Genomic DNA, 23,902 nt, shown 5'->3' on the forward strand with positions numbered 1-23,902 from the left:
TTCCGAGAGACCAGACAAAGGGTTTCGTATTTTTAATTCTTATAAATACTGATCCAGTGGTTTGGGCCTTGGATAACCTTATCCTGCTGAAAATGAGCCACAGGGAACTCTGTCTCATGTGATTATGTCTGGAGTCCATAAACAGGCCTCTGGCATGGAGGAAAACATGCAGTCTGGTCCCAAAAGAACCATCTATATTAATACTGTAACTAGTGAGACTGGCTTAAAATTCTCTTGCTAAAGTAATGGTAGAAAGAACTGAAGCAGACAAAGAGGGATGTTATTTAAGTTTTAATATTTAGAATTCTGTACCAGTACCACTTGTTATAAATAAATATGTTTCCTATGGCACACAGCTGCAAGTTAGTGTTCAAACACTGGAAACACACCAGGATTACATTTCCATAAAGTCATGTGAGTTATAATTACAATTGTAAAGATGAAAACGGTTGAAACCTACTCTTAGTCCTGCACAACAAGTCGCCATTATTGTTAGATCTTGGGTGCACAAAATATTACCCTGAATCTCCAAACAAATTCAGTTCTTCAAGAAAAGATTTCACAAGACAAAGAGTTAATGGCGTACTTGAGTTTGCTCTAAAAGGCAGTGACAAAAGCTTTGACTTGTAGGAAAGTGCTGCTGTGTCTGTGCACTTCACTTCCTGATGCAGGCTGGTCTTCTCAGGTCTCGAAATACTTATATATCTGCGCCACGTACTGCATGACACTCTGCCAGTCCGGTCGATCTGTGTGCATCATCTCATTAATGTCCTGCACAGATTGAAAGACAAAGTGGTGAGAGTATTGTATTCATAGAACCAGAGCACAACATTTAATCTGTTTCATGTCTAAGAGAAAACTGAAAGCAAAGTCACAGTGATTACATTTGTTGAAAGGACAATAAAACCACTGTGCTCTTAGAGGTATGTAAGAATTCTGGTCCTAAACAGTAGTGTTAACTCAGAACCATTCTCACTGGCACACCTCATTCCAACTCCTTAAATTCACAAGTCACAAATTAAATTGTGAGTGGAAGATCACTAGTAAACATGATCCAGAATAAGGCAGAGAGAAGTGAATGATATTGCGAAGAACAGTGTATATACTCTGCAGAGGCTTAGCAGTAGCTGAGTTGGTGTTTTAGTACATATAACACTTATATTTTATAAAATTATAAAACTCATTTTTAATAAGACATAAGAAAGTTTTGAGTTTTTCTAAAAGTGCTTCCAAATAAAATGATTGATAATTATGCCAAGTCAGTGCCAAGTGCGGTTGATGTACTAGACAAATAGATGAATAAAGAATAAACTAATCTTTACAAGGGATAAAGGTTTTAAACCAGAAATCTGGAACAACCTTATAATCCTCTTACTAAGGACCTTAAGCTTAGAGAGCTACTGGTGCTGCATGCGTGAGAAATCACCCAGCACTACAGTCTATGGATTACAACAGGCAGAGTTGGTACGTGTCACTCCTGGGCTGCCCTGGATCCATTTGTACCTACAGGGGGTTTGTGTTTAGACAGAGCTGTGTGTGCATTTCAATTCTTATTCTGACTGGAATGCCTGATACATTGTGAATGCCTTATCTCGGTAGCCTGATTCTGTAAAGGATTAAGGTAAGGGAAGAACATATACCATTATGTTGAACCATAGTGTAGTTTGGAAAAAAAAAATGAATATTTCTTCCAAGTCCAGATTAAGACCTGTTGAAATTTGCATTGTGCATCAGTATCTTCTTAAAAGTTAGTGAATGATTAACACTGCAAAGGCTTTTCCTCAAGATTATGTCGATTACAGAGCAGAACCTCTTTCTTTGTAATGTGTTAATAGACTTAGAGATGTTATCGTGTTCCCCCCCCCTCAGCTAGTACTAGGGTTTCTTGATTCGTCAGTCCCATTTTAAAGGTTAGAAGAGGAGAAAGATCTCCTAAGGGTCAGTAATATGGCTGGGCAGTGAAACCTGAGAGCCTAACACCAGCAATATCAGGTTCACACCCCCCGATCCCCAGCTCCTGCAACTCGCCGATCAATTTCTTTTCAAACCATGTAATTGGCATTTCTAAAGAACAAAAACAAGGGAGAGTGTGCTAATGATTTTCATAGTTGTAACAGCCCTTGAATGACCAAATGGATTTTGTTAGCTATTGACTATGTAATGTCCAGATCAATAACTGTGTCAAGGAGATTAAGCTCCCACCATTCTTTTATACCAAATAACAAATATTGTCTGATGGAGATGCTTTACAGTATGGAGCACACTGATGTCTGGGCTCTTGTTTCAAATGAGCCATATATTAACATTATTTAATTTAAGAGCAAAAATGAAGTCACAGCCGCGTCGGTAATGTGTTAACTGGGAGTTACTAATAAAGAGCCTAATCCTTTAGAAACACTTTTCTTGGCATAATCTAGTAGCAGAGGTGATGTTTTCTGTATCACACTCAGTATTGCACATGAACAGTAGGACTCTGGGTAATGACTTGCTCTCACAGTCTGAAATGCTTTTGCTGTCATTGACATAAGAAAAAGAGGTCTCTGACTATAATATTGTAAGGTGAATTGCAAGAAAAAGAAAAGCTCTAAAGCAGCTGAAAAATGTAACGTGAACACCACAACGATCGAAACGGGTGTATTACACGATGAATGTGCCCAGTGTCTTTTCTGAATTCTTTGCACAGGATGATGTGCAGTAAATCACCAGAAGGAGTGTAGCCTTTATTTAAGATGTCGTACTCAAAACGCACCATGCATCAGGATCAAGTCCACAGCAGCATCAATAACACCATCACAATCAAATCGGACACCTAACTGACATGAGACATGAACTATAGTGGCAGGCTGGAGACTGATGTTCTATGCTAAAAATGTTATTATTGTTAGCACTGCATCCTAGAGGTCATGTGACACTTTGCTGCACTGCACACGAAATGTCACATGACCTCCGTAGCATCCCAGAGTGTCCTTGTTCTCCTTAAATGCATTTTCTTAGGATGCTGACAGCCTTTCGGTAAAACAAAAAAAAAACAATGTTAAAAAATGGAGAAACCTATTTATGCTGTATATTAATACTGATGTGCAAAATAAAGTGTATTCCTGGGGACTTTCCCGTGGATCAACAGTAAAGGCGGACATGTGTGCTCACAGGTCGTTTACGTCTGGATCACATCACTAGTCGGCTGTGGCTCGGCTTTCCCAAGCAGCAGCACAAAATGGATGTGCTGCTCAGCCCTGAATCTCCTGCATGGGGCAGGTGCCTGTGTCGCATTAAAACACAAGTGGTCCAAAGGTGGTGTGTTGAGGTGTCTGCCTAAACCTCTTCATTCTCCCGTGTGTGGTCATGGGTTCATGGCTGCCAGCAGAGACTTCAAAACAGAACACAAATAATTGGCAATTCTATTTTAGAATAGAAAGAAAATAGTATTCCTGATAGTTAATTGGTAAAGCCTTTATCAAACACCACTGATTCAGTAAAAAAAAAAAAGTCTTTTAGACATCTAATAGGACATTTTAGTTCAGAACGTTTTGGATTTTCCTTGCCAAAGCTCTTGAGTGTGATGCATTCTAGTATAAAGTGGAAAGGAAAGGAAGTATCATGCTCTAAAATCCCCACCTAGCTTCTTTTGTAAATAATAGGTTCATAATTAAAATTTATTTTTTCCTAAAGGTACTTGGAGATTGAGACAAAGTCCTATAGCAATCTTTTAATAATAGATCTTTGATGCCCACATTTCAATTTTGCTTTTGCGTTATTTAATTATAGGACAGACAGATACTACATACTACATAATACAGTCATGATTTATATAATCTTAAAAACACATTAATGTGAATATCTTGCATTTAGAAGATGTCTATTTTCTTCAGCAGCATAACTTCTTAACTGCTATTTCATGCACATCTGCAAGTAATAAATCAGTTTTGCATGTTCAAATTCACTGCAAAACAGTGTAAGAATATGCACATCTGCTGTATTTCTTACTCCCTGTCATGCTAATTTATCCCCAGAGAGATTAAGAAGACAGAGACAGTGTTAGTACTGCCAGGAACCATGTGAAACCTTGGGCAACAGGGGCCTGAGTGCAAACTACTATATGGCCTCAAGTCAGTTCCCATGAACTCTTCAATGTGAGCGGATCAGGGACAGTTGTGTTACACAAAGGGTTGTGGGAGTTGGGAACAAGACACTCAACCACGTTGTTTGCAGGCGATAACCTGGGTTCTTGCAAGAAACAGGTGGATGTGATCCTCAGGTCAGTGTCCTCTTGTTTGTAACCTTATATGTTTATATAGTGGAAAATAACTGAACTACCAAAGTAACACCACTTTCTGGTTTACCATTGAATAGTAGTAGAAAGGACTAATTTCTTTGTTAAATGGAAAAGGTTGGAGCAAGCAGACATTTTTATTCATTTTTGCTAAAATGATCAAATTAATGCTATTGGAATGGCCTGTCCAGCACTACTGCCACTTGACAATGATCAAACCTACTATAGTTTCAGGTTTCTAATTGGTATAGTCTTTATTTGATCTTAACACAAACCGCAGCCGAGTGCCTTGAGTCTTGAGGAACTTACCAGGGACGGTTTGATGCCAACACTTTCTGCTGCTTGGAAAGCCAGGGTTAAATTTCTGCTCTGTGAAAAAAGAAGAATTATGTGCCCCACTGACACGTTACATACTGACATTTGGTCATTCACACTGACCGAGGTGCACCTTCAAGATGTGGCTGATGTTTAAAGGTCTGATGGTGTTAGAGCAGTAAGGCAGTGAATATAAACTTACATTCTGGTATTTATGATGAACTACATTGTGAAAAATCTTTCAATTAAAGATCATAATAGTGAACCAGAAATGTGGGCTACTGATTAATGTTTTATTTTCCAACAACCTATTGGGAATATTTTAAAAGTTATGTGCTGTTGTCTACCAATACAATTTTGTTTGTGGAATGTAATGACTAATCATTTTAAAATAATCAAATGAAAACCTCTTAAATATTTGAAAAGGGACCATTATTTCATGCTACAATGATGTACAGGTAGCTCTTTATGTTTTGTGGAATAATGCGATGAATAAAAAGTTTATTTGCAAGACATTTACATTGTGCATTCTCTTTTATGGCTTTCTTTTCACAACACATGCATCTGGCTAAATATTTACCAACACAAATGCGTGGCAGCTGCTCATTGTACTGTGAGTAGGAGGAACAATAAGGGAACACGGCACCTAGACTGGTCTTTCATATAACATTCAAAGTGCTCCCACAGCAATATCCACATGAAATTCAATTAACTGCATACCAAGCCATTAGTTACTTCGAAAAGGGATTCAGTGTCCAGAAAGAAAAGGGGTTAATAAAAGAAAGTTACTTGTTAAGTCTAATTTTAGTGACTGTCTTAAAAACATGGTGGCATTGTGATGCAGTAGACTGAAGTCAAGAAGAGTGCTGCATAAATAATATAAAAAAACTTAACAGTATGTGCATGTGAATGACGGTGTGGTACGTCTGTTGCCTTAAAAAATCAACAAAATCTTTCATTTTTATTTACATCCAGCACAGTGCATGTTAAAACATTTACCACTGTGCAACTGAGTAGGAGTAAACTGGTAAACAGGGGTTGATTCATTCAACATTCAGTTTAAAACACAAAGGTGACTCATCATTGTTCCGTGATAGTCCTTGACAATAAATTAACACAAGCTAATGATGTGGTGTGAAAGCAAGCCCTTCTAAACTAGAACCTGGGAAGGCAAGGGCCAGGGCCGAAGCAGCTGCAGCAGTGAGGTGCAGGGGCGCCCACCTTGTCCTGGCTGAGGAGCTCCTGGTAGGGGATGTGTGCTGGGAGGTAGGTGTGCAGGAGGGCGCAGAACGCCAGGCCGTCGCTCCAGCTGCTGCTGAAGTTCGTCACATCGATGTTCTGCCAGGAAGACAGGGAGATGCAACAGAGGTCTGAACACAAAGCACCCCCCATTTTCCAGCTTTAGAGTGGCTGTAAAACACATTTCCTGACTGCTGGGAAAAAAGTGCCGTGGCACAATGAACCCAATAAAACATGAAGCGATTGTTTTCGTAGCTGCTCTGCTCAGATGTTTTTTTGGTGGACTGGAGCTTCTAGCCATTTTAGTTCCGTGTTTCTGGTTTGAAAACCGTTCTTTTTTCATGATGGTGTCTAAAATCAATGTTGTCCAAAGTCCGCACACAACCGAGTGCAACACAAGCACCGTGAAACTACAGTGGTTAAATCGGATCATACAAGTTTACACTTGACTCAAAATCAATTACAGTTTGTTCCAGCACCTTCTGGGACACAGATTACTGCATTTACCTTGAAAAGTTCATTTCAAACTCCATACATCGTTGAATACCCTTGTAAAGCACTAATGCTTTTTTTCATAGCAGCCAATAAGACTAGAATTCAGCATCTTTGCAAACCAAACATATACAGAAGATACCTAAATATAAGAGTTTTTTTCTCCTTTGGTCTGAGATCACTTTCAATGTGATGCTGATTTCAGGTAAATGAAAAATTGCATCATGAAACCACTACTCTTTTAACAGGGCTCAGGCTTAGACATGATTGTTAGTCTCATTAACTATAATCCATACCTAATTGTTGTGCTGTCATAGATACCACTATCACAAACAGTACCATAACAAACTCCTCTTCAAGGCAAAAGTGGAATAATTCAAAGCAAATTCTTAGCATATACAACATATAAATTAAAATTAAAGCATAGTCATTTTAGAAACAGTTTCTAACCCTTATCTATATAGTATTTTATTTTGTTAGGGCTTAAGTAATCTCTATATAACTGTTTATAAATTTGTTAAACAAAATGATTTTCATCATAACATTCTTTGGCAAATAAAATGATATCTGCATTCTTTATCACCAGAACGCGGCACATGTTTAAAAACATGATCTGTGTACATTATCCCTCGAATTTTAAATCCGAGATGGGAGAGAAACAGACAGTGCTCCAGAATCATTCAGACAAAGTGACAGAAAATCTGTACCTAAGGTATTCACCTTGAATAGACTCTCTTCTGAGGTGTGTTCTAAACACCAACAATCCAAGACACACTTTATGTGTGAAAAAAAATTAAAAACCTCTTTATCTGTCAAAAACTAAAAAATACTCCTATGGCATTTCAGGTTCAAGTCAACTACCAAGACATTGCAAATGGGTGAAGTCCAGGTAAGCCTCAGTGCATTGTTAGTTGACAGTTTTGGGAAGGTGATGTTTTAAATTAAAACAAAGTATCTGTATTGTTTGGGTATTCCTAATATTCAACATTATATTGTAAACTTGTTGAAGCACATTTGGGGAATCAGGCACATATTTTAGTAGCAATCCCAGGATTACCTGAGATAATGACTTGAGGAAATCCAGGGGACTCTTCTACAGTAAACTCCACAGCAGGAGTATCTGAGAAAGGCTGAGGCTGATTAAATTGTGCCCTTAGATTTCACTATACAGTGAGAGATAACAAGAGTGTCAATAAAACACTAATTGTAAAATAAACTGAAAGCAGGAAGCCTGAAATAACTGAATTATTGCCCATTTTGCAAACTGCAGCTGCATCAGTCCACGGTGACTGTTAACTGTACTGGATCTCTTCGGTTTGTTCGGTTACTCTGTAAAGGAAGGAACTGAGGCTTCAGACAACTTCAGTCCCGATAGTCTCGATTTCAGTTGTGGTCATGAAAATTTCCTATACATGAGAATTTTTCTCTGAAATTACATTTTAGCTTATCTGACTAATTCGATCTGTAGAAGATCAGTGGGAAAAGTTTACCGGCCTACCAGCTACACTTTCTGGTTGCAGGTTTTAAATGCAAAACAGAATGCTGCAGACGGTTTCTCGTCTTTTTAACCTCAGTATGACCCTGCTAAAAATACGAATAAAACATACCAGAAGGTTAAGCTTTGGCGTAGTACAAACAAATGCCAGGTGTGTTTTGGGAGTGGGGAGAGTCTGATGCCCTGGCGTCTCTGGAGCAGTCCCTGCCGGCAGTGGGCTATTTCCTGACTCTCCTGTTCTCTTGTATCCACTGCCAGTGTAAATGTTGGGAACTGGGATGGGAGCCAGGGCTGTCACTTGGGGGTATTGCTCGGATGACTCTACACTCATTTGTTTCTTTTCATTTCTTCTGTCTGGTTTCAAAGCCAACCTCATCACTTTCTTTTCTCCCCAAGAGGCTGAGGGGAATGATGCTATACTCGGGCCTCCTTCCTCCTGGGTGATGAGGTCGGTTGATTAGTCACAATTTAGAAACAGGCCCAGTTTCACTCCCTGTCCCAGCAGAAACAACATTAACAGCACACTAACCAGGATGCTGGTAGAACACAGTGCAGCTTACAGTACGTTTAGCATCCAAGACCAAAGCCACATTCTCTTAACAGGAAAACACGCTAGTTTGACCTATTGTATAATGTTATTTATAGTACAGTCTTTTGCGAGCTTCAGAAGTATAAATGACACCGAGTGAGAGCCTGAAAAATTCAGATTCCCATTGCTGCTTTTGAACTATTTTTTTTTAACTGTTAACAATTTCAAACACAAGAATACACAGGATCTCTTGGATGTTGTCACGGTTGACTTTTGGGTCATATCTCCCGAATATGGGTCGTTAGTCCTATGCTAGGATCCATGTCAAGATCCAGACTGAAGATGAACAGGCCCAAACTTGGGATAAATAAAATGGGATTATTCAATCCTAATTTTCTAACTTGGATTCTGACAGAAATCCCAAATTCAGTACTTGCTGTCACTGGGATCTGTGTCTCTGGATGTTCTGTCCAGCACCCCCTCAGGCAGTTAATTTACACGAGTGCATTAATGCTTCTTGCTCATGGCTGTCACTAGACTTCCGAAGTATTCCAGAGCAGTTCTATTCGTCCATTACTAGACCGCTGATTCAGAGAAGAACATTGGGTTTTCAATGGGTTGAGAAGAGATAATGGATTGCCTTCAGCTATTTAAGGAAACTATAACAGCCTTTTACTGACAGCGCCTGAAAGAAATGCCACAGTAGGAATGGACACTGGGACTGTATGGCCTTTTGAAAGGTGATGGAAAACGACAGTGACTAACCTATAGAAGAAGCACTACTGATCAATGTCAGGACAATGAAGAGGCACCAGAATTCATTTCCCACAAGTCAGTGGCAGACCGCAGAAAACAACTGCAATAATACTGGGAGTTAATAATTGCATTGATACCTTAAAATGAATTGGTTTGACAATAATTTAGCTAATGAAACCGAGAGAGAACCTCAATCTTGCACAGAGAAAAAGCATATGAGAAAGGCATTATGACAATATATTTATGTGTAGCCAGATGAATGCTGCCTATTAAGACTTTACTGCAGGAATGTACCGTTTTGGTTACTGTGAGAGATCCTCGCCGGCTGATGTGAAGGTGCTGCAGAGCAGTGATGCAGGGCTCTGGAGCACGGAGGAGCTTCCTGGACACACTGGCTCGGGGGACTGCCGTGAATGTTAAAACAACAGAGGACATGGCTACTGGGCTGGGACAGGTCTCCCAAAGCAAACACAACATCAAGCACCAGGAAACGGCTCATTCTCCACAAAGCCTTCGCTGCCAGTTCAGAGGAAATGGCAGATGCCGAGAGCGGGGCGGGGGGCATTAGAGATTTTTGTTTTGTTTTTGATATTTTATATAATTTCACGAGACTCCACCAGGTCACAATGCATAGCACACGTCCATTGGCCTAACCTGGATTTATCTCCGATGACACAGAATGGAAACTCTTAGTAATTAAATACATTTTCTATCTGTCCCTTACAAAGTGGGCACCTGCTTGACAATTATTGATAACTAGTTTCAAGTGCTCCAGATCACGGCAGGTCATACCACATTGCCTGCTGTTTGATAGGCTCTCTGAGTATTCTCTACAATGCGGGTTTAACTGCTTATAATAGATGTGGTACATGCAGTTTTCCTGGTGCTTGGAAGCTTAACAAGCTCTTTTTTTAGTCAGCTCAGCAATCTGCTAGGCACTCACTGTGGCTCAGGGTCATTTCAGTTCAGGGCATGGCCACAGGGCAACAGCAGAGACCCCACGAGCAACCAAGCTGGTGCCACTGAAGACAGTCTAGCCCCCCACCCACTCCATCACACAAGTCCTGGCAGTGACCCTGACTCCAGTTATAGTCCACATCTGAACCCTGAGAATCTAAAATATGTACTTATACACTTTAGTCCCTCTCTGAGTCAACTCAGGGTCATGTGCTTCCTTTTTGGCACCATGCTTCGGCAGTTTCCAGCACCTCTCTGAATGTGTACAATGTGTGATGTGAAAAAAAATAATGGACAAATGTCTGCATATTCTACATGCCCTTTCCACCGACTGGTTTATTACACCAAAGTAAATGCATATGCTACGTAACAAAATATGTATTTCTTGACCCTTCTTGAGCCGAGGTTTGCAAAACTAAACATAAATCTAGAGAAAAGCACGTCTTCCAAACGGAAATTGAAAGTAAATGAAGCAATAAACAGGTGAAAAACCACCTCTGTGGGCAGCCACAGTCTGAATTATTTCCTGTTCACTCTCACCCAGCTGTGCATTCGTACTACATGAATATGAGGGCCTGAAAATGTTTAGAATGTACTTCTAACACCTTAACATGAGCATGCACATCTTAAAATAAGGCTAATAACAGTGTACGATTCTCAGGAAGGCATCTGTGTGCAATGCCCGACATCATGAGCAACCTAACCCTGGACCAAGTGAATTAGTTTGTCAATTCTGGAGATCACTAAAGTGTTCTAGACACCCACGTGTTAACAGCATTCAAAATGACATTTCTAACTAAAAATAAAAGAAAAATAAAACCATATTCAAAAAGTAGCACTGAAAATTACTTTAGTTTAGCTTCCATCCAAAAAAATGCATCAGTGAATTTACGAGATGTGCAACAGAGCCTGTACTATTAATTGGACATTTATGGCAAATATCAAATGTATCATTCTACCTTATAAAGATGTGCTGTACTGCTAGGCTTCATTTATCATCTTAAGCAACTTGGGGTATAAAGCGAATTTAGATTTACATTTAGTTCCCTTTTTACACAGCAGCAAAACAAGCTCTTTAGCAACATTTTCAATTTCATTATGAATAATTGGCAGAGAGGCACATGGAGGTACAGAGTCCTTTGTGCTAATAAAAGAATAAAAAGTTGAACATTAGGAAATTAATAATACATCTGACAGACTGTTGCTTTCTGATGTGCGACTTTATTAAATTAATCGCATCAGATTAAACAAGCATAATAAGATCCTTTGCCATTTCTCAAAACAATTGTGGCTTCTTGTAAAGCAAACGGATGACAGTTCATCTGGTGTGTGTTCATGAAGGAAGAGTCCAATTAAAGAACCATTTACCACATGTGGAGAAGTATTGCACCTACAGAATCCTGACTGGGTTCATCCAATTTCACACACGCAATAAGCAGGGCACACAATGTCCTAGTGTCTCAGCTGACAGCTCTGAGTGACATGCTCACAGCATAAACAACATAGCTCTTCCAAACTCAATAAGGTATTTTTTTAAAAGAAACAAAGATAACCCAGAGCTTATCCAGGATACTAGAGCACAAGATGGGACTACTCCCTGGGCTTGGGAGCCAGTCCATTGCAGAGCACTCACAGGTACAATTTAGAAATGCCAAATCAGCCTTGCCTGCATTTCTTTGGAAGGTGGAAGGAAACTAGAACATCTGGAGAAAACCCACATAAACACGGGGGAGCATGCAGACTCCACCGAGCAGGCATCCCCTGCTTGCATCAAACCCAGGATCTAGGATCTGTGATCTATCAGGGTAGTTAATCGAATCCTACTTATTTATATATGAAAAAGTGAGCTTGGAACTTGGAATGAGAAAGACCAGGAAATGTCAAGCATCTACTTTCATGATGTGAGCCAATTCTTTTTTGTAAAACTATTCAGGGATCACTGAACATCTGTTTGGAGAATGTTAAATTCTCATGTTTCATGCATCACTAACCTCTGTTCTCCCATAATCTCTGGCTTGTATCATACAGCAGTTACAAATAATGACTTGTTCCTCTCCTTTAGGATATGAAGTGGTAGCGGCTGCTTCGTTTTTAATGAACACAGAACTTAGTGTAGCAGTTATTATATAGTCATCTTTCGTCCTCAGTTCGGAGAGAATGTATACAGTAACTGCAAGAGCCAGTTTTTGTTATTTCTGTACCCAAGCTCTTGGGATGTTCTGCAAGCCAAAAACATGCATGATTTAGCTGGTCTGGAAAAAAACTAAATTAGAAAATACAACAAATTAAATAAAAAGATTCACCTAAATCAGGCGAAGCTGGAGAAGGATATAAGACGAAGAAAGTATTTAACACAATTACATACCCTTATGTTGGGTTAATATTCATTCTAGTTGCACTTAATTACTTAACGCTTTAATTGAACTAATAATTGAATTAATATGCTTGATTTGAAAATGTGCATGTTTTTGTACTCAAAAGCTTTGAATTTTATGCCGCCTATGAAATACAGCAGTTAAAAGGAAATTTCCAACATGCGTAAAGGTTAAAAACAGTCAATCAGTTTGAACTAATCCTATTTTAAATTAAGAGTTCAACTGTGTAACTGAGAATTTGGAAGAAACGCCAGCAGGTATGTGGGCATCTAGGACCAGGACTAGAAACCTCTGTCCTTAGTAATATGGAATTTATCAGACATCTGACAATTAGTCATATACGTTTCTCTACAGAATACAGAAACTAAGGCTTGTACTACTAAACTAAATTATATTTAGGAACAAGTAATAGGTTTATTCCATGCTGAAAAAAAGAAGAAAGAGAACACAACGTTTCGGCCGTGGAGCCTTCTTCAGGTGTGAAGAACCACACCTGAAGAAGGCTCCACGGCCGAAACGTTGTGTTCTCTTTCTTCTTTTTTTCAGCATGGAATAAACCTATTACTTGTTCCTTTGCAGCCTACGCATGCTGACGCAGCTACCCACCTAAATTATATTTATTCTGTAAATTAGCACACTATGTTGGATTTTTTTTGGAATATGTTGGAACGTTAAAGGCAGAATTGTTTTGAAAATGTGAATGAATGTTTGCAAACAAAGACAACCAGTGTTTGCACCTGTTTTTTGGACAACCGACTTATCAGTTATCTGTTACATTAACTGTTTGGCTAGACTGTTGGCACAACTGTGTTATGGCGTTCATATCCCTAACACAACATTTTAAATTTGTAGAAGAAATATACTGTGTTTTATTGGGTATATATTATACTTCATTTATGAAGAAATATATTAGCATAAGAACGAACCATTTCCTGAATTAATGTCTTGTTAAATTTTCTTTCTTTTGAACTTTTTTTATTCCTCTCAACAAAAATAAAGTGCCTCAGGCTGCGACAACTCTAGCTCATCTACTCTTAACTTAAGCCCGGAATCAAAATTGAGAGGCAAGTAGCTGGTATTCCTTAAACTGCCTGAGTGCATGTGATCATCATGGCTAGCTTTCATATTACACAGGTACACAAAATCCTGCTGTGTCTACTGGACCACAGTCCTGAAGGTGCCAGCTTGTGTTTATCAGTTCAGCAGTCTGGGCAGAATGCAATGCACGTGCATTCATATAATGTTACCCATATGTCAACAATTAATCACTCTTTTTGACTTAAATAACAGGTATGTCTGATTTCTTCAGATTTTACCAGAACACTGGATATAGAGCCAAGCCAGGCCCTCCATTAGAGCATTTTTTTGACACCACACTGGAGCATGGAAGTATGTTAAAAGTAAATAAATCAAGAAATCAAACAATGCAGATGGGTATTTCATTTCCGTTTTGGTTGAAATCAGAGTGAAACAGATTCCCAGCCATCAAAAGGCTGTCCTGGAGGGCTGCCAGTGTGAAATAATGATTGGCTTGCAAATAACAGTACAGCTTCAGATTTTGCCAGCTGAAATCTGCCCCGATTCCACTAAGTGGCTTTCTTGACCTTCCATGTTGTTTTGTGATGATGCGGTAATAATACTTTCCTATTTTTCCCAGGGCAGACGTCCCACTGTTTGAACTCGGGGATAAGGGCTGTGTGCAGGAACTCCAAGAGAGTCTGGTGGTTTGACCAGACATCCTCCTCTCCAGCAGCAGTGTGACACAGGTTTCAAGCTCTCTCTGCTTTCTCAAGCTGCTGGGGGTCCCAGACTCTTTCACAGCCCTCTGACTGTTTGTGTTTGTTTTGTTCACATTTCACAAGACATAAAAGTCTCGCGGATGTATTTTTCCAAACTGATAGAGCCAATTCAACTAACTTCTCTTTTGTATTATTTTCATTTTGATCTCACAAAAACCTCTTGTTTTGATAAGAATGAAAAATGTACAGGAATACGTTATCAGACAGCTTTATCATTCAATTTATTATTTTTCAATGTAAGTGAATCCCGGGAACATCTGTGGGAGGGACAGCCCAGGAGTGTCAACGTTGTAAAGTAAAACAAACAGCTGAAGTTCTGCAATAAAAATATTGCTTGTACAAAAGATCTCTTCCCTTGTTCCTTTTTAAATACTTTTTTTTATCACATTCAAGTTATGAGGCGTATTAAATTAATGTACTGTAAAATGCATTCTACCTGACAACAGTGCAATACTGAGCAATACAATACAATGAATATATAAGGAAGGGCTGAAGAATATTTGATTACAGAATTATGGATTAATAATAGCACTTAGAGTTGCAGGTTTGACTCTTGTGTACTTACAGTAACTTGTAGACAGTGGAATCTAGCACTGCCACCTTACTACTTTTGCATCCTGGCTTCAATTCCAAACTGGGGAAACATCTATGTGGAGTCTGCATGTTATCCGTGTGTTGGCATGGGATTTTTTTCAGGTGTCGCAACTGTCCTTGAGCTTGAGTGTGTGAGCACTCTGCCTTAGACTGGCCATCTGTCCAGGGTTTGGTACTGTTTTGCACCCTGTGCTTCTGGGGTAGATTCCAGGCTGATACAACCTTTACCGCAAGTAACTTTGTGATAAGGAACATAGGGAATGCTTATTAATGAAAGTAATAATAGTTAAAGTAAGCTGTAAAAAAGCTTTTGCAATGTAATAATAAAAAAACTAATAATGCCATAATAATGAGTAAAAACTACCATCAATAAAAGTAAATGAATTAACATGATCCATATATTAATAAACCAGAACAGACAGGGTTGCTATAGAGAGACTCTGCTGGCCCTAAGTAACAACTCGTACAGTCTGAGGATTAAGCTAATTATTTTGTGCTGTCTATGTAATGTTTCAATTTTAAAATATTTGTTTTCAGATTAACCAATATGTTTAGAGTGAATTGCCTTATAGTACTGTTCACAATTGTTATTGAAATTAATCAGGAATTCCCAATTGGCTATTACATTATGTTATACAAAAAGATTTCCAAGCCTGCTGCAGGCAAGCATGATGACAGAAGAGCTGAATATGAGTAAAACTTGTACACTCAGATGCTATTAAATCCTGGGCCTGTTGTTGTCAAGGAGGAAAACCCTTCAGGTGAGGCGATAAAGAGATCATTACACAGGGGTAGAAAATGTGTTGGGAATCTCCCTTCTTGATGATGCCCCTGCACCCCATTACCCATTTCAGCAGGCTAAGTGAATTACGTGCAGAGACATCAACACAGCAAATGGGTTATCCCCATAAAGGCCGTTCTCGGTTTGATGACGTGATTATTGACAACCGATACCGCATTTCCTTCAGTTGTAATCTGAGAGGGAATGACTCAGAAGCTGCCAAGTTGAAGTCAGACCCAGGTCAGCTCCTCTCTTCCTTAAACAGACGTGCTGCATCTTTCATTCAGGGTAGGTATTTTTCAGATTGATTTGAACTCGTCAGTATGACTGGGAGCACAGCTGCCCCAGGCGACCATGATAGATCTCTATAATTCATATCCAGAGATACAGCATCAGACTACCACTTATAACTCAATGGCAAAAACAAATCTTTGCCCCACATAGATATTGTCTTTCGCAGTAGGATCAAACTGTAAGCATTGATTCCAGCCCTACAGACAGCAGCACCACACCTTTTCCACTAACTCAGTACATCACGTTCTCCTTTGTAAGACCACAAAGCTAGTCAACACCTTTAACCCTAGCTTAAAAAGCCAGCTGTAAATCACTGTGCAGCCGGACGTCACTTCTGTCCAGCACTTACCATGAATAATTAATGGTATTAACTAATGACGGCTCGAGTAACAGTGCAGAGAGCTGATGCCTGGTGAGTGCACTAGTATGTTTCACACGTGACATCAAGCTTTTAATAGCATTTGACCAGTAACAACTGAGGAAGAAACAACAAAGAAAATAGAAACAAGAACACTGCCATTATTTGTCTGATGACTGTGATTAGCGAATAGAATAATGTCCATTGTCAGAAAGCTGCTGTCCACAGAGCCAATCCTGGAAGCTCAGGGTGCAAGGCAGGACTGGAAGCATATGACTGGACAGGACACCGTTCACTTGCAGAGCCCCTGGGCAAAGGGACCATATACGAGGACACTCCATTAAACTGTTTAGGAGCCGAGAGCAGCGTGGGTCTGCCATAGAAAACCTGTGCTAACATGGCAAGAATTTCTAGCAGACAGAAGGCAGCTTAGACTGGAAATGTGCTTGGCACCCTAGAGCTGGGAGGCAGTAGAGTTAACTTCCCCACCAAAGGGGGCATTGGGTCACGTTTACATGCACATATTTAATATTTATTTTGTTATGTGTGTACTGCATGAGACCAGAAAACAATACATCAACCAGTAGATCTCCTCATCAGACCAGAGTCAAAAGTTAAATTTGCTCCATTTTTTTAGCAACATTTCCAATACTACGATCGCAAGCACCCAGTCCAAACCTTTTACTTCTTCAGTTTCCATCGTCAGGTAAGAAGCTCTGCTCTGAGCAGATCAGCACTGCTGCAGATGCAACACTGTTCATGAAAAGGCAAGCAAGTGTTCAGCAGAGGTACTGGTAGCGGTAACAACCAACAAGGTGAAAAGTTAATCCATTGTTTTAAATATATATATCCCTGTTTTTTTCTAAATCATTCTCACAGGCTTTCAGCGCCGGAAAAGAAATATTGATTTTTACAAAACCCATTTACGCAGCCCATTTAAGAAGAACTATGCACAAGACCTTAAAATATTTAATCATGCAAAAAATTCTAAAACACTTCAGCTTTCAAGACCTTATCCAAAAAAGTGTAGCCATAAAAAAACAGTATATACACAAATGATTAATTCTAGATCCCAGATAGTTCATAGGCGGTACTATGTTTTAAATAGTAATGTTATTCTGTCAATGCTGAATATTCCAAGAAAAGGACATATATTCCACAAGGACAAAAAGTCCTGTCAGCACACGCCTGCAGCATGGCTGTATGGACAAGTATTGATCCTGGGACTTGCTCTCCAAGTAACTAGTAGAGACTCACAATTCCTCAAGCAAATTAGTCTTACAATGACATTTTAATTGGAATAGGGGTGGAGTGGTGGGGGGCAACCCACTGCCACACCTAGAAGTCACAGACTAGGTCACCGCGTCAAGAACATCTTCCTTGTTTTCAGCATCGCAATTAAGATGCTTACTGGTAATAATAGCTCTGGGTGAAAGACCTATTCCTCTCGTCTGCTCTCATGTAGGGGAGGGCCATTAATCTGTCTCTGGAAGAGGATGCTGGAGCTGTGCATGTACACAGTGACCTCAATGCTCCACGTGGCCGCTGCAGTGACGATGAAAGGCTGATACCAACACTCCAGTCTTGGAATAAGTCAACACCTGCTGGAGCTTATTTTCTCCATAGTATCAAGTACATAAAGGTAGACTGAAATGTACAGGCACAGGGCTATCCTAGCACATAAACCATACTGTTTAAATACATGTGCCATTGGAGTGCTGGAGGTGTTAATTAACGGCACAGGATTAACAGTAAGGTATTTACTTTGCATTTATAAACGCAATGGTTTTGAAGGGACATTTAATTATTGTCATATTAACCTTAGATAAAATTGATCTATTGTTCAAAGTTGATCCATTAAAGAGATATGTTTTCTTACTCATAATCAGAAAAACGGAGGTATCCACGTCACGAATGTTCAAACACTCTCAAACCGAAGCTGTCGTATCAAGGGACTGCTTGAAAATAAGAGTGCACCATGACCACATGCTGCCTGTTGGATGCAAAGGTGCTGAGAGGGTGTTATAAGTTCTGATGTCAGGAATGTGGGTTAGAATTTTGCTACACTACTGTCCTTTGCAGAACCGGTGAGCAGTCCAAGCCAAAACTGCTGCAGCTGTTCCATGATTCAACCATAATTAATGCTTTTCTGAGACCTTCAAGATGTCACATTCAGTCTGAACAAATATGTCTCCTTCTGCTCTGACCTTTCCCTGTTGATATTAAGCTCAATTTTGTGTGCATGTATTCAGAGCGTAACCTTTCTCTAACAATGAGCCATCTTGGGATAATGTTTTATCCATAATAGAGTCCCCTGTGAATCCTGCTTATTACAGTAATAAACTGTGATTAGAAGTTTAATTTCCATTGTAGCTGTCTGCACTGTCTTCTGATGCTTGAGAGCACATATCACAATTACAGCAACTGCAATCCCACATGCAGCCATGAGAACCAAAAGCATCCCAAGGAATAGTAAAGCAATGTCAGCTCTTGAAGAGACAGGCTTTAAACCTTATGTTAACTTCCTCTTTGTTGTCAATTTGAAAGCCTGGCCAAAAAAATTAGAGAGCTGCTGAGGAATGTCATACACTTTACATCCTAAGCATAGCCAACAAATCAATTGATGATAAATCAGGAACAATGTCATTGACATATTTTGATATATAGACATCACTCTAACAAGGCTCCACATTTCCAATGGGGCTTCTTCTTTGGCACTTTGTCAAAATTAGGTTATATCTATCTCTTATTGTATATATTTAAGTGAGAACCAAGGATTTTGCAGGATTCAATTTAATCTAAATATAAAGATGAGTAATGCTTATAAAAGGACAGATATAGCCATAAGGGCAAAGTTCGGACAGAAAATGAGTCATAATGTAAACTGTATTGCACAGAAATACTTAAGCAGTATAAAAAAGGCATTGGCACCAATAGTTGATTGTCTTTTGGCAAAGAATATTGCTCTCCAGTGTGACATTACGAGTGGCCATTTTATCTTAGCTTAAATCTTTGCAAAAACCCCACTCTAAAAACACTGTTCTGTAACACACACATTGTACACTTTTGTTTCCTGTAATTAACATCACTTTGAGAGCTTTAGCACTGATAATCTTCAAATTGTCACAAGCAGTGGAGACAGAGAACACACAATTTTAAAAAGTGCTCTATAAACAGACCAGTACTGGTACGCACAACCAGAAGTGAAACATCCTGGTGTCCGTGGCCTACTTACTGTCATCTTGACAACACCATTAATTAGTTAATCCCCAATATGTCCTGTACGTGTGCAGTTTAAACCACCACAGACTGTCTGAGCCATTGTGTGCCAAGTTCAGTTTATTGATGGGCATCTTTTATCATCTGATTAAGGAATCTCCTGTCTAGTACCAAGATGAATGTTTCTTCCTATTATTACTAACCCCACTGCGGACAGCGTGTTAACTGAATTTCGTGATCCAATGCACGATCTCTGTAAAATCTCTGTGGCCTTTTTCAGACCACAACAGTTCACTGCAGCCCTGGTTCAGAACGGCATAATTCCACAGACAATCGCTGCTGGAAAGGGCTGATTTGAGTCTGACCCCCTGTCTCTTACCGGATAGCCTTCTGTTTTCTTCTGGCACCACTTCAGAAGAGCATTCCTCTTAGATCCTCCATATTCTCTAGCAAGTGCAGCCAAAGGGTCCTTTCTTTCCACACTGAAATGGGGAACAAACATTGATTTGACACGGCTGGAAAGGCATTCAGTTTTAGCTTGCAACATATTCCCAGGTTTGTTTATTTATTGTTTCTAGTTGTGTTTCTGCTTTCTGTTCAACTGAACCAGATCTCAGGAATGCACTGCAGCGGAAACCGACAGTTTCTCAATTAACAGTACAGCAGAATATTAGTTAACAGTTACCTAAAGATAGCGGATGGGTTTTTATGGGGGTGAACATTCTTCACAGCACAGTCTGAATTAAGTTTTATGAACGGACAAAACGGAAACTCGCATTTGATTTGTGACGATGGTGCTGATCAGGATTTTTCTTTCATTAAATAATTACATTATAACCAGCAGATAAACTACGTGGTGGTGTGTGGCCACTGACATTTTGACCAAAACATTCTGACTATAAAAAAACAATTGATGGTGAGTTAATGCAGTCCAGCTGTTTTGGCTGCTAATGTTTGGTGTGCTCTCCTGGATAGACTCCTCCCAATTAAAAGCTGAGACAAGAAGGGCAATCTACAGCATCTTAAAGCATGTAACTATAGAATCAGGTATGCTGTGCTAGGCTTCATGGCGGTATTGATTAAAGTGTTTAGCATTCAAAACCAATAGGCAAACAAGAGTCACAGGTTGGGAAGGTGACAAATTAAATAGGAGTCAGAACAGTGTGTACAAAGTAAAGGAGCATTCAGTCTGATCAATTAGTAAGAGAAGACAGGGGCTGCTCTATATTAGAGAGAACACCGCCTTCGCAGATGGGGGAACACTCTGAAATGTCACGGCCAGCAAACGGATTGAGCTGTGAATCACTGTGATGGAAATGTGGGTAATTCCAGAGGGCAGGTATGTGAGAAGGAAGAGAGTCTGAAATTAATTCAAAACAAGTTAACGTCATACGACAGTGAACCAGTCCCTGCAGTGTTTAAATGAATCATTCTATCAAATAAAGCAGAGAGGCCAGGGCACAATTTGCATTGCAACAGGTCTACAAACAGATCAGCCTGTCTCTTTTCATTTTTATCATAAAGAAGGCAGACAACAGATACGGCAACATGACTTTTCAGAAAAAAATAATGTACAGTACATATCCAATATGAATTAAGTAAATAGCTGGTGTTCAGTGTGTAGAAGTTCATTAGTATAGGCAAAAAAAATCAGTTATATCCTGTGCACAATGGTTTTCTGTGAACAGTTCAATGTAGTGGTCCTCTTCAGGGTCATTATTTACAATAAAAGAATAAAGTATCAAACAGTTTTGCCTGTCCCTGAAAGTGAAAGATCTTTTTCCCTCTCTATATATTTTATGTCCTAGTAACATGGTGCATTACTGCAACAGGCACTACGCTATATTGGTCTTGCTTATTGGCAGTTAAAAAACTGAGGAGCAGATTGCCGTAAAACTTCACAATAAAGAGGACGGGGGGGAAACACAGCCTGGCCTAGACTAGAGTCACACTGATAGAAGGGGAGCTCAGCAACATTGTGCTTTAGTGGGTCTCCAACCTAGGTATTGGAGAACCCCAATTCAGTTAACCTGATTATTCACCCTAAACTGCTTGCTAGTTAAAGATTAGATACAGTTGCTTAAGCACTGGTCCTTGAGTGTTGTAGAACATCCTCCTTTTTCTTCCAGAAGATCTATAATTCATTAATTTCAACAGACCACCTGGTCATTTTTCTCCATTCATCCATTTTCTAACTAGCTGATCCAAATCAGGGTCGTGGGGGAGCCAGAGCCTGTCCTGGCAAATAACAGGTGCAAGGCAGGCTACGCCCTGGCCAGGACGCTAGTCCATTGCAGGGCACACAGGCACAGACACAAGCACTCACACCCAGGACAGTTTTCCCAGAAGCCAATTAGCCTACCAGTATGTCTTTGGACAGTTGGAAAAAAGAGTTCCCAAAGGAAACCTACACAAACCCAGGGAGAACATACAAACTCCACACAGATTGAATCACTGGAATTGAACCCAGGACCCCAGCGTTGTGAGCCAGCAATGATAACCACTGCGTCACCATGACCACCCATCTGGTCAACCGATCATAGTTACATTGTTACTGGCCTTTAGCACCTGATGATTTAAAGGCTGCCTATAAAACCTGCAGAACCAGGGCTGGAGACCTCTACTTTTTGCTTTTGATGCTTTTGAATAAGGAGCTGTCAGAAAACTGCAATAGGCCTCTCTTTATCACTGCTGTATTCCACTGCTGAAATCCTCTGTGCTTTCTTTATCACGACAGGCATGTTTTTGAGCTCACTCACCTCAGCTTGCTGTTGGCTTTGGGGTAACTGAGGGAAGAGGTCCTCCCACTCAGTGCCGCTGGGGTTTTAATGACAGATTCCAGAGAGGGGCTTTTTCTCATCAGGCTGGTGGGTTTCATCTCGTCATTTGATCCTGTCAGCTTGTCTGGAATAAGAAGTTCAAGACGATAACACAAATATTTAATATGTCTCATAGGAGCTTAGAACCTCTTATTTAATGCCAATTATGTTTTTTCTGGAAACCTGAAACCACTATTTAAAAAGAGCAAACAATGTTCCTAAGAATTATCACATATATTAGAAGGAGTAAAAGTTACCACTAAACCAGATAAAAACCCATACTATCTTAATAGGAGGAAATGGAAAAAAAACAACTTAAGAGCTGTTTCACTACCAGCCCCCGGAAAATATGATTAAGAGCCCCAGAATCATTCCATATATGATAAAAATCTGGTAAAAACAGAAACTGCTTATATGTGCATTAAAAGCCAGAAACAAGAGGCACAGAGTTGCAGGGGAACGGAACATGCTTCCCAGCCATGTTGTTGAAGCCGACACCCAGGCTTTTTTCAGGAAATGGCTGGATGAGATCCGTGGATCAGTAAGCCACCAAATGGGCTCGATGGGCTGAACAGCCTCCTCTCCTTCGTAGCCTTTCTTTTGACGCTACAAGAATCTCACTCAAGTGACAAGAGCACCTGTGGATTTGTATTTGTGCCACCTGGCAACAAACATTTTTCTGCTTGCTACAGGTTTTCACAGGTTGAAGGTAGATGATTTAATAAAATATATTTTTCTTAATCGTTAAAATATGTAACCGGTGCTAAAATACTTGCCCCATTATGCCATCACAATGCCTCTTTAGGTAATTTACTGTATGTCACGCATGAAGCTCTCTTTAATTAATAAGTCACTTATTAGTCTTAAGGAAGAGTCACTACCATACACCTGTGGTACAGACACACAATGTCCATAATGCTCCTGACCTGGGCGGTGGCCCTGCTTCAGAGAACGTGCTGGTACACTGCACTTGCCACTTGTGCCCTGGCCTTGATAACCCTGCTCCTCTGAGAGCCAAGGCCACACACTTCACCAGTGCAAGCGGAGCACTGGATGTCATTGTAAACACAGGCTAACACACACCTTGCAGAGGAAGCTGCTGGGTTTTATGCAATACCACTGGAGTGGAAGACAGATCATATAAACAAGGCTCCTGAACCTTAGTTTTTCTATCTGGTCTCCCTAATTGCTTTTCAAAAAACATTTCAGAAAGTACAGTGACAAACATATTGTTACACACCGCCCTAGAAGAATCTGTATTTAATTAACAGCAGCTCTTGTATTCAGACATGAGAAGTACATACAGTAATTGCTGAATTATGTTTTCTCAGTTTTTTTTACTATGAAGAACCTATGTGGCCAACAAATAGCTCGGTTGTGATTTAAGGATAAAAATCTGTGAAGCAAAACCTTCTTCTAAAGATTACTGTGAATCACTATTGCTGTGGCTTACTTTGTAATATTAAAAGATGCTTATCATTTTTCTTCAGTGTGCTAGTTAACTTCTGAGTAATGCATCTATAGATGGACACTGCAGAGGAATTTCAAACAAAAACCCTTTGAAGCACAACCAAACAAAAACTTCAGGAAGACTTTTTTTGTTGTGATTG

General features: G+C 39.8%; 2 protein-coding genes across 7 annotated transcripts in view; one reads left to right on the forward strand and one right to left on the reverse strand.

Moving 5' to 3' along the window:
* The window catches only part of zswim7 (zinc finger, SWIM-type containing 7), a 50,390-nt gene extending 42,975 nt beyond the window's left edge, over nucleotides 1-7,415 (forward strand). The window contains exon 6 of the mRNA XM_088907112.1: nucleotides 7,163-7,415. Coding sequence (XP_088763238.1) covers nucleotides 7,163-7,198 — 36 coding nt within the window. The 3' untranslated portion in view covers nucleotides 7,199-7,415. The remainder of the gene's footprint in view (nucleotides 1-7,162) is intronic.
* specc1 (sperm antigen with calponin homology and coiled-coil domains 1) overlaps nucleotides 277-23,902 on the reverse strand; it is an 88,139-nt gene continuing 64,513 nt past the window's right edge. For all 6 annotated transcript variants that reach the window (XM_088907105.1, XM_088907107.1, XM_088907108.1 and 3 more), the window contains 5 exons: nucleotides 22,233-22,377; nucleotides 19,853-19,955; nucleotides 5,807-5,923; nucleotides 4,580-4,639; nucleotides 277-771 (listed from right to left, as the gene is read on the reverse strand). In XM_088907105.1, coding sequence (XP_088763231.1) covers nucleotides 682-771; nucleotides 4,580-4,639; nucleotides 5,807-5,923; nucleotides 19,853-19,955; nucleotides 22,233-22,377 — 515 coding nt within the window. In that variant the 3' untranslated portion in view covers nucleotides 277-681. The remainder of the gene's footprint in view (nucleotides 772-4,579; nucleotides 4,640-5,806; nucleotides 5,924-19,852; nucleotides 19,956-22,232; nucleotides 22,378-23,902) is intronic.

The sequence above is a fragment of the Atractosteus spatula genome, chromosome 27 (genome assembly GCF_055471065.1).
Source record: "Atractosteus spatula isolate fAtrSpa1 chromosome 27, fAtrSpa1.hap1, whole genome shotgun sequence".
Classification (NCBI taxonomy): Eukaryota; Metazoa; Chordata; class Actinopteri; order Semionotiformes; family Lepisosteidae; genus Atractosteus; species Atractosteus spatula.